This window comes from Camellia sinensis, chromosome 14 (genome assembly GCF_055761805.1).
Source record: "Camellia sinensis isolate YWXY chromosome 14, ASM5576180v1, whole genome shotgun sequence".
Lineage (NCBI taxonomy): Eukaryota > Viridiplantae > Streptophyta > Magnoliopsida > Ericales > Theaceae > Camellia > Camellia sinensis.
This window is the reverse complement of record NC_138974.1, coordinates 33,818,071-33,829,123: the sequence shown is the minus strand read 5'-3', so window position 1 is coordinate 33,829,123 and position 11,053 is coordinate 33,818,071. Positions and strand designations below refer to the sequence as shown.

The window sequence follows — 11,053 nt, the reverse complement described above, 5'->3', positions numbered from 1 at the left end:
ATATATTGATAATATTTACATTATGAAATCTGTATATATATATATAAATCTGTATCAATATGTATATATATAAATCTGTCTCATCTTTATATATATATATATACATTATTAAATCTGTCTCATCTTTATATATATATATATACATTATTAAATCTGTATCATCTTTATATATATATATATTGATATATATATATATAAAAATATGTAAATTAATATGTATACATTATTAAATCTGTATATATACATTATTAAATCTGTATATATATATACATTATAATTCTAATTACATTGATATTATAAAATCTGTATATTTAAATAAATAATAATAACATTTATGGAAATATTATTGAACACGAAATGCAACCAAATTAGTAAGTTTATTATTTTGACATTTATGGAAATATTATAAATAATAATAACATTTATTATTTTGACAAATAATAAACTTTTAAAAATTCACAACCTATTTTTATATATGTAAAAAAAAAATTAGTAAGTTTATTATTAAGTTTATTATAACCAAATTAAACTTAGGTTGTTTATAACCAAATTAAACTTATTAAGTTTATTATTAAATTTATTATAACCAAGTTTATTATTAAGTTTATTATTAAGTTTATTATAACCAAATTATTAAGTTTATTATAACCAAATTAAAAATTAGTATAACCAAATTAGTAAGTTTATTATTTTGACATTTATGGAAATATTATAAATAATAATAACATTTATTATTTTGACAAATAATAAACTTTTAAAAATTCACAACCTATTTTTATATATGTAAAAAAAAAATTAGGAAAAAAAATTGAACACGAAATGCAACCAAATTAGTCCAAGAATAGTTTGGTCAGGAGGAAGTGACTCTACTTGATTTCATTTATGAAAATTAGGAAGGTAACATGGATAGTAGTTCTGTAGTTGTAATATTTTCTCCCTATATGTTTATTTTCATATATTTGACTTTCTATATGAAGAAGGGTGTGCATTTTCATGCTGAAAGGCCAAAGTGTAATCGGAATTGTAAATTGCAAAAATGGGCTATAAAGAGTCTATTCTTTTTATTTGTTGTATTCTATAATAACACTGCTTGCATTTTCGAATGTAAATGGTACTCCTATTTCGTTTTGTGATCCGTCTATATTGGTTTTGAACTACCTGGTTGTTTCCTTTGAATATTGCAATTTCAACTTTTTGATAATTGACAAAATCTTTCTATGGAATAGAAATCCTAAGGTGCAACTTGTGTCTCATGTGGTGTTTGGTTATGATTTATTTATTTTTTAAGTTATGACTCAAAAAGTATGAAATTATATCATTTTTTATGTTCTCCTATTAAATCGGTAAATAACTAACTAGGATAAGACTACCTACCTATTTCAGAGAAATTGGATGGATAGGTATCATGGTACATGAATACGTAGGTATTATATTTAGAGTTACTTTGATGAGATATTTTTGTGGATGTGTATAGATGATGGATAAGAGTTGGATCGATTTTCCAAATAGGATGTCGAGCAAATACATTAATGGGATTGATGAATTCCTTGTGTTTGCCTACACCAATAGGGTTGAAGGTTCGATGATCAGTTGTCCGTGTAGGAAGTGTGAGAATCGATACTATTTTGTACGAGAGGGTGTACGGGAGCATCTGATTTTGAATGGTTTTTTTAAAAAATACAAACATTGGATTAATCATGGGGAATCTTACGTATCTCTGCATGGTAATCGAGAGAATGAAACATTAGCTAATTCAGACATTGGGGATGATATGATTGGAATGATACAAGGGGCTATGGGAAATCCACATGCCGATACAAGTGTTGAGGGTGATGAACCACAGGGGCCTGATCCCCATGCATTTGAACCCCAGCTCGGTCTAAATGCAGAGACTGCAAAGTATTTCAAACTTCTTCAAGATGCACAAAGTGAATTGTATCCGGGTTGTCAGAAGTTCACATCTTTGTCATTCATTGTTCGACTTTTACATTTGAAGGTGCTTAATCAGTGGACAGACAAGTCTGTTGACATGCTGCTTGAGTTATTGAATGAGGCGTTCCCGTTGGGTGTGAAACTCCCGGACTCATATTATAAAGCTCCAAAGGTCACAAAAGATTTGGGCTTCACGTATGAGACGTGGGATGCATGTCCCAACAGTTGCATGTTGTTTCGAAACGAGGACGCCAATCTTGATAAATGTGTCATATGCAACAGTTGTAGATGGAAATCAAATGGTGATGGTGGTTCAAATGGTCCTAACAAAGGTGGCAAACGAATAGCTGCAAAACAGATGAGGTATTTTCCTTTAAAGCCAAGGTTGCAGAGGTTGTTTATGTCATCCAAGACGGCCAAGTTAATGAGATGGCATGCAGAGGAACGAACTGATGATGGTGTCTTCAGGCATCCTGCTGACTCCCTTGCATGGAAAGATTTTTACCGTCAGAATATTGAGTTTAGTAATGATTGCCGAAGTGTAAGGCTTGGCTTAGCATCTGATGGTTTTAACCCATTCAGAATGATGAACATAGTTCATAGCACTTGGCCTGTTGTGCTCGTTCCATTCAACTTGCCGCCATGGATGTGCATGAAGCAACCATTTCTAATTTTAGCCGTGCTTATTGACGGCCCAAAAGGACCTGGTGACAAGATTGATGTGTACATGCAACCATTGATTGAGGAGTTGAAAGAACTATGGAATGAGGGTGTGTCAACATTTGATGCATCAACAAATCAAATATTTCAAATGCATGCAACTTTACTGTGGACAATTAGTGATTTTCCTGCATACGCAAACTTGTCAGGATGGAGCACTAAAGGCGAATATGCATGTCCTTGTTGCAATAAGGAAACTACATCGTGTTGGTTGAAGCATAGTAGGAAACAATCATACTTGGGTCATCGCAGATTTTTACTTACTGGCCATAAATTTCGGAAGGATAAAGTATCATTTGATGGTACTCGGGAAGTCCGACTCAAACCCAAATTGTTGTCTGGAACTAAGATGTTGCTACAATTAGAATCTGAGGGTATTTTAACCCAATACAAGAGGGATGACCTTAAGGAGAGGCATAGGAGACAGGTAGAGAAGGAGAAAGCTGGACATCGCACCCACAGTTGGAAGAAAAAAAGTATCTTTTATGAATTGCCATATTGGGAGCACAATCTAATAAGACACAACCTCGATGTGATGCATATAGAGAAGAATGTTTGTGACAATGTGTTGTGGACAATATTAGGGGTTGCAGGAAAATCGAAGGATGGCGTTAATGCTCGGCGTGATTTACAAGATATGAATATTAGAAAACCCCTACATTTGCAGTTAAGAGGGTCGAATAAAGCCTATTTACCAGCAGCACAATTCACGATGACCAAGGATGAGAAAGATTTGTTCTTGAAAGTGTTGAAGGAAGTAAGAGTTCCCGACGGCTATTCATCCAATATATCACGTCGTGTGCGCTGACATGATAGAAGTATTGGGGGTCTTAAGAGCCACGATAGTCATATTCTGATGCAACAACTTATTCCATTGGCTATTCGAAGATCGTTACCGAAGAATGTAATTGAACCCTTGATTGAATTGAGTAATTTCTTTAGACAATTGTGGTCAAAAGTGAATCGTGCGACGGATTTGCAATATATTCAAGATCGTATCGCTATAACACTTTGTCATCTAGAGAAAATATTTCCTCCGAGTTTTTTTGATATAATGGAGCACTTGCCTATACATCTAGTTGATGAAGCCTTATTGGGTGGAGCGATTCAGTTTCGATGGATGTATCCAATTGAGAGGTATCTTCTTACTTTGAAGCAATACGTGCGTAATAGAGCTCATCCTGAAGGATCAATTGCTAAAGGATATCTTATGGAAGAATGCCTGAATTTTTGTGCACAATATCTCAATGATGTGGAAACCAAATCTAGTCGACCCGTGAGGAACTATAGTGGTGCTGATAATTTGGGTCATGCTATTGGTGAAAACACAAGCTTTTATCTTGATAATACTTCTTGGGTACAAGCTCATCGGTACATCTTATTCAATACAAGCGCGGTTCAACCATTCATAAAGTAGGTTAAGTCACTCACTCAATATTTTATTATGTTTTATTGAATTTTCTACAAAATTTTTTGTATTGCTAAAATTTCAATCTACACAACGAACACCTTGAAGTACTTAAGCTCAAAATGCCTCGTGTTGACGATCATCAGCTTCGGTGTGAACATTTTGAAACTTTTCACATTTGGTTCAAGGAACATGTATGTATTTAACTCTATAGATTCTAGTTACTTAAGTCGAACTACATTTTAAATTTTACATTTTCGTGTAAAATAGGTCCAAACTTTGCGAAGGACTACTGATGTCATATTTTCTGAAGAGATTATTCTATTGGCAAATGGTCCTCATAACTTGGCAAGGAGGTTCAACGGGTATATACTGAATGGGTTTCGGTATCGAGTAAAGGCCATGGATGATCGTCGAGCCACACAAAATTGTGGTGTAGCTTTGAAGGCAGATACCATAAGTTATGCTAGTCGAAAAGACAAGAATCCTCGTGTGGGGTCTGTGTACTATTATGGACAATTGACAGATATTGTTGAGATTCGATATTCCAATGAGAAGAAACATGTGTTGTTTAAGTGTGATTGGATTGACAACATTCACGGAAAGAAAGAAGATGTCTTCAATTTCACGTTGGTGAACTTCAATAATTTGTTGTACCGAGATGATCGAATTACCAATGAACCTTTCATCTTGGCGTCCCAAGCAGAGCAAGTTTGGTATGTTGCAGACCCGTTACAACCAGACTGGCAAGTCGTGGTGAAGATGTCTCAAAGAGGTTTATTTGATATGAGTTCGACTGATCCACAAATCGAGCCATACATGAGCCAACAATTGGAAGAAAATATAATGCTTCGTGATGAAGAAGTTGGTTGGGTGAGGGAAGCCGTAGAAGGGGAAACAGTTGATGTTCAAATAGGCTGATAGTGGTGAAAACATTAGTAATTCAATTAAGGCCAAGGTTGTAGTTAATCATCAATTTCTTAATTTACTTTGTCTTTGTAATTGTATTAGTTCAATTAATGTCATATTATAGTTGACAACAAACCATTGTCTATGTTTCTAATGTCAATTAATGTTATATTGCTTGCAGATTATTATGGGAAGGAAGAGGAAGCCTGATCATCCCCGGCGCATGATGTCTGATGTGCTACATAACAGGACATCAGTAGCACCACCATCAGAGGTGGCATCACATCGGCCACTATCGGAGGGGCCTTTAGTGACACCACAGCAGCTACCATGTACTCAGCCTCCACGCCTACCATCGGTGCGTCCACCATCAGTGCCACCACTGCAGCTATCATCATCAGCTTATGAGCCATCCGCAGGTATATAAATTTGCTTTGATTTGTATGAAAATTATTTAAACATACATTTATTTATGCTCATTATATATAACTTGTTTATTCTCATTGTATTTTGCAGACCCTTCGACTTCTTCACAGCCCACCTCAGGTTTATGTGATATGATTTGTATTCACATTATTTAAATTTGCATTTGTTTATGACCATTGCATATTGTTTATTGTTATTGTATCTCACAGGTCATGTTAGTTCTTCATCAACCTCGACTAGGCGTGGTAGAAGATGTGCCAAGGGCATTAAAGAGTGGGGTACTGGTAAAAAGCTAGACATACAATTTGATGGAAATTACTGCCCAATAGGGGATAACGTGGCTAAGTTAACTACTCAACTTGGCATTATTGTGCGGAATGGTAACATTGTTCCTCTTACTTTTCTTGACTGGAACAATGTGCCTGATGATATTATTGATGCTATCTGGAAGGATGTGAAGGTAAAAGTATATTTTTGTCCACAAATTCGAATTCCAAAATTGTGTTATAATTATTTAAACTTTGAAATTGTGTTTTATAGGACAATTTGAATATATGTCCAGAGGAGTACAAGCCAATCTGCATGAAAAACTGCAACAGCATATGGAAGGATCACAAGAACAAGCTTAAGGCTAAGTATTTCAAGCCTAGAAGTTCTGATCCTAATCTGAATGATGATGTTCCTATGCACATTGTGCCATGCCAGTGGGAAGAACTTGTGGAGTATTGGCGTACTTCCGATGCTGAGGTATACAAATAAGTTATATTTATGATATGTAAACATACAAATCATATTTACATACTCACATTTGTCGAACCTGTTATAGAAAATCGCAAGTAGGAACGCTAAAAATCGGCGAGCTCACGGCATAGCTCATACCACAAGGCGTACTACTTTCTCTCAGATACGGCATGAGGTTTACATTTTATTGTTATATTTTTGTATATAAATAAACATTGTATATTTACAAATTATTTACATTCTAATTTTCATATTTCTAAAAAAATGCAGATGACCAGTAAGGGGGAGTCTACTGATAAGATGAATGTTTGGCTTATGACACGTAGAGTAGATGACCCAGAGGTTATTCAGACCTTGATAGTTTCCAAACACCTTTGATTGTATTTAAAGTTTATTTTTTGTGTGTCAACCATCTTAATTTGGCATATACTTATATGTCTTATTCAATACAGGATGAGTTTAATCGTTAACTCTCTATGCTACCTGAGGATGGTCGGACTTTGGAGGCTAGGAATGCCATTTTCCATGAGTTGATAGGTCATGACGGAAATGGATATTGTCGCACATACGGGAGAATTGTGCCTCGGAGAGCGGTGTATAAAGATGGTGCTGGGCCATCACAATCAACACCCCAGCCATCGACTATTGATCAGATCACGCAGAAGGTTCGTGCAGAGCTAAGGGATGAGTTGAGGGAGGAGCTGCGAGCAGAGTTCTCTACACATTTACAGCAGCTGAGAGCAGAGATGATGGCCTTAGTGTCACAGGGGGCAAGTGTGGATCACAACAGACAGGTTCGATATAAATTAAATTGTTTGATAGTTTAATTTTCACACAAGATTATGTATAAAATTCGAATATGATTACCACATTATGTATTCACTATCATAGGTTCCTGATGCATCGAGTGGCCACCGGGCATTTAGGGAATCTGCAGAAGACGAGAATCCATATACACCACCACCAGAAGATCAGGTATAAAATGTATCTTTGCATTCTAAGCTAAAATGTATCTTTGCATAATTTAGACATTCTAAGTTAAAGAGAGACTTGTGGGAGAAAATGGGGCTCGAATCGGGTTCCCGGTTTGGGAGTTAGAGTCGGATTTCACTTTAGGCAAACTAGTTCATTAAGAAACTTGAATTCGAGGCGTTAACGCCCCAAAATCACCAAACGGCGTCGGTTGAGCACGAAACTTGGCACACGCGACCGCCTAGGCACGAGAGACTTGTGGGAGAAGACGGGGCTCGAATCGGGTTCCCGGTTTGGGAGTTAGAGCCGGATTTCACTTTAGGCAAACTAGTTCCTTAAGAAACTTGAATTCGAGGCGTTAACGCCCCAAAATCACCAAACGGCGTCGGTTGAGCACGAAACTTGGCACACGCGACCGCCTAGGCACGAGAGACTTGTGGGAGAAGACGGGGCTCGAATCGGGTTCCCGGTTTGGGAGTTAGAGCCGGATTTCACTTTAGGCAAACTAGTTCCTTAAGAAACTTGAATTCGAGGCGTTAATGCTCCAAAATCACCAAACGGCGTCGGTTGAGCACGAAACTTGGCACACGCGACCGCCTAGGCACGAGAGACTTGTGGGAGAAGACGGGGCTCGAATCGGGATCCCGGTTTGGGAGTTAGAGCCGGTTTCACTTTAGGCAAACTAGTTCATTAAGAAACTTGAATTCGAGGCGTTAACGCCCCAAAATCACCAAACGGCGTCGGTTGAGCACGAAACTTGGCACACGCGACCGCCTAGGCACGAGAGACCTGTGGGAGAAGACGGGGCTCGAATCGGGTTCCCGGTTTGGGAGTTAGAGCCGGATTTCACTTTAGGCAAACTACTTCCTTAAGAAACTTGAATTCGAGGCGTTAACGCTCCAAAATCACCAAACGGCGTCGGTTGAGCACGAAACTTGGCACACGCGACCGCCTAGGCACGAGAGACTTGTGGGAGAAGACGGGGCTCGAATCGGGATCCCGGTTTGGGAGTTAGAGCCGGTTTCACTTTAGGCAAACTAGTTCATTAAGAAACTTGAATTCGAGGCGTTAACGCCCCAAAATCACCAAACGGCGTCGGTTGAGCACGAAACTTGGCACACGCGACCGCCTAGGCACGAGAGACCTGTGGGAGAAGACGGGGCTCGAATCGGGTTCCCGGTTTGGGAGTTAGAGCCGGATTTCACTTTAGGCAAACTACTTCCTTAAGAAACTTGAATTCGAGGCGTTAACGCTCCAAAATCACCAAACGGCATCGGTTGAGCACGAAACTTGGCACACGCGACCGCCTAGGCACGAGAGACTTGTGGGAGAAGACGGGGCTCGAATCGGGTTCCCGGTTTGGGAGTTAGAGCCAGATTTCACTTTAGGCAAACTAGTTCCTTAAGAAACTTGAATTCGAGGCGTTAACGCCCCAAAATCACAAAACGGCGTCGGTTGAGCACGAAACTTGGCACACGCGACCGTCTAGGCACGAGAGACTTGTGGGAGAAGACGGGGCTCGAATCGGGTTCCCGGTTTGGGAGTTAGAGCCGGATTTCACTTTAGGAAAACTAGTTCCTTATGAAACTTGAATTCGAGGCGTTAACGCCCCAAAATCACCAAACGGCGTCAGTTGAGCACGAAACTTGGCACACGCGACCGCCTAGGCACGAGAGACTTGTGGGAGAAGACGGGGCTCGAATCGGGTTCCCGGTTTGGGAGTTAGAGCCGGATTTCACTGTAGGCAAACTGCTTCCTTAAGAAACTTGAATTCGAGGCTTTAATGCTCCAAAATCACCAAACGGCGTCGGTTGAGCACGAAACTTGGCAAACGCGACCGCCTAGGCACGAGAGACTTGTGGGAGAAGACGGGGCTCGAATCGGGTTCCCGGTTTGGGAGTTAGAGCCGGATTTCACTTTAGGCAAACTAGTTCCTTAAGCAACTTGAATTCGAGGCGTTAACGCCCCAATATCACCAAACGGCGTCGGTTGAGCACGAAACTTGGCACATGTGACCGCCTAGGCACGAGAGACTTGTTGGAGAAGACGGGGCTCGAATTGGCTTCCCAGTTTGGGAGTTAGAGCCGGATTTCACTTTAGGAAAACTACTTCCTTAAGAAACTTGAATTCGAGGCGTTAATGCTCCAAAATCACCAAACGGCGTCGGTTGAGCACGAAACTTGGCACACGCGACCGCCTAGGCACGAGAGACTTGTGGGAGAAGACGGGGCTCGAATCGGGTTCCCGGTTTGGGAGTTGGAGCCGGATTTCACTTTAGGCAAACTACTTCCTTAAGAAACTTGAATTCGAGGTGTTAACGCCCCAAAATCACCAAACGGCGTCGGTTGAGCACGAAACTTGGCACACGCGACCGCCTAGGCACGAGAGACTTGTGGGAGAAGACGGGGCTCGAATCGTGTTCCCGGTTTGGGAGTTAGAGCCGGATTTCACTTTAGGCGAACTACTTCCTTAAGAAACTTGAATTTGAGGCGTTAATGCTTCAAAATCACCAAACGGCGTCGGTTGAGCACGAAACTTGGCACACGCGACCGCCTAGGCACGAGAGACTTGTGGGAGAAGACGGGGCTCGAATCGGGTTCCCGGTTTGGGAGTTAGAGCCGGATTTCACTTTAGGCAAACTACTTCCTTAAGAAACTTGAATTCGAGGCGTTAACGCCCCAAAATCACCAAACGGTGTCGGTTGAGCACGAAACTTGGCACACACGACCGCCTAGGCACGAGAGACTTGTGGGAGAAGACGGGGCTCGAATCGGGTTCCCGGTTTGGGAGTTAGAGCCGAATTTCACTTTAGGCAAACTAGTTCCTTGAGAAACTTGAATTCGAGGCGTTAACGCCCCAAAATCACCAAATGGCGTCGGTTGAGCACAAAACTTGGCACACACAACCGCCTAGGCACGAGAGACTTGTGGGAGAAGACGGGGCTCGAATCGGGTTCCCGGTTTGGGAGTTAGAGCCGGATTTCACTTTAGGCAAACTACTTCCTTAAGAAACTTGAATTCGAGGCGTTAACGCCCCAAATTCACTAAACGGCGTCAGTTGAGCACGAAACTTGGCACACGCGACCGCCTAGGCACGAAAGACTTGCGGGAGAAGACGGGGCTCGAATCGGGTTCCCGGTTTGGGAGTTAGAGCCGGATTTCACTTTAGGCAAACTGCTTCCTCAAGAAACTTGAATTCGAGGCATTAATGCTCCAAAATCACCAAACGGCGTTGGTAGAGCACAAAAGTTGGCACACGCGACCGCCTAGGTACGAGAGACTTGTGGGAGAAGACGGGGATCGAATCGGGTTCCCGGTTTGGGAGTTAGAGCCGGATTTCACTTTAGGAAAACTACTTCCTTAAGAAACTTGAATTCGAGGCGTTAATGCCCCAAAATCACCAAACGGCGTCGGTTGAGCACGAAACTTGGCACACGCGACCGCCTAGGCACGAGAGACTTGTGGGAGAAGACAGGGCTCGAACGGGTTCCCGGTTTGGGAGTTAGAGCCGGATTTCACTTTAGGCAAACTAGTTCCTTAAGAAACTTGAATTCGAGGCGTTAACGCCCCAAAATCACAAAATGGCGTCGGTTGAGCACGGAACTTGGCGCACGCAACCGCCTAGGCACAAGAGACTTGTGGGAGAAGACGGGGCTCGAATCGGGTTCCCGGTTTGGGAGTTAGAGCCGGATTTCACTTTAGGCAAACTGCTTCCTCAAGAAACTTGAATTCGAGGCGTTAATGCTCCAAAATCACCAAACGGCGTTGGTAGAGCACAAAAGTTGGCACACGCGACCGCCTAGGTACGAGAGACTTGTGGGAGAAGACGGGGATCGAATCGGGTTCCCGGTTTGGGAGTTAGAGCCGGATTTCACTTTAGGAAAACTACTTCCTTAAGAAACTTGAATTCGAGGCGTTAATGCCCCAAAATCACCAAACGGCGTCG

The 11,053-nt window shown here is 41.1% G+C and overlaps 2 protein-coding genes across 2 annotated transcripts; both read left to right on the top strand.

Moving 5' to 3' along the window:
• Positions 1-3,034: 3,034 nt before the first annotated feature.
• Positions 3,035-4,981, top strand: LOC145806893 (uncharacterized). Its single transcript, XM_082904746.1, has 2 exons — positions 3,035-4,254; positions 4,331-4,981. Exons 1-2 carry the CDS (start codon positions 4,183-4,185, stop codon positions 4,979-4,981), a joined length of 723 nt encoding a protein of 240 aa, XP_082760872.1. The 5' UTR covers positions 3,035-4,182.
• Positions 4,982-5,145: 164 nt separating this feature from the next.
• On the top strand, positions 5,146-6,258 carry LOC145807783 (uncharacterized). Its single transcript, XM_082906620.1, has 4 exons — positions 5,146-5,388; positions 5,486-5,515; positions 5,605-5,855; positions 5,936-6,258. The coding sequence occupies exons 1-4, from the start codon at positions 5,157-5,159 to the stop codon at positions 6,152-6,154; spliced, it is 732 nt and encodes a 243-aa protein (XP_082762746.1). The 5' UTR covers positions 5,146-5,156; the 3' UTR covers positions 6,155-6,258.
• Positions 6,259-11,053: the final 4,795 nt, after the last annotated feature.

Bases quoted from the DNA above. Each gene is read 5' to 3' on its own strand.
- LOC145807783 (XM_082906620.1), top strand. From the start codon at position 5,157: ATGGGAAGGAAGAGGAAGCCTGATCATCCCCGGCGCATGATGTCTGAT. The intron at 5,389-5,485 runs GTATATAAATTT...TGTATTTTGCAG, and splicing joins AGCTTATGAGCCATCCGCAG to ACCCTTCGACTTCTTCACAG. The intron at 5,516-5,604 runs GTTTATGTGATA...TGTATCTCACAG, and splicing joins TTCTTCACAGCCCACCTCAG to GTCATGTTAGTTCTTCATCA.
- LOC145806893 (XM_082904746.1), top strand. From the start codon at position 4,183: ATGCCTCGTGTTGACGATCATCAGCTTCGGTGTGAACATTTTGAAACT. The intron at 4,255-4,330 runs GTATGTATTTAA...CGTGTAAAATAG, and splicing joins ACATTTGGTTCAAGGAACAT to GTCCAAACTTTGCGAAGGAC.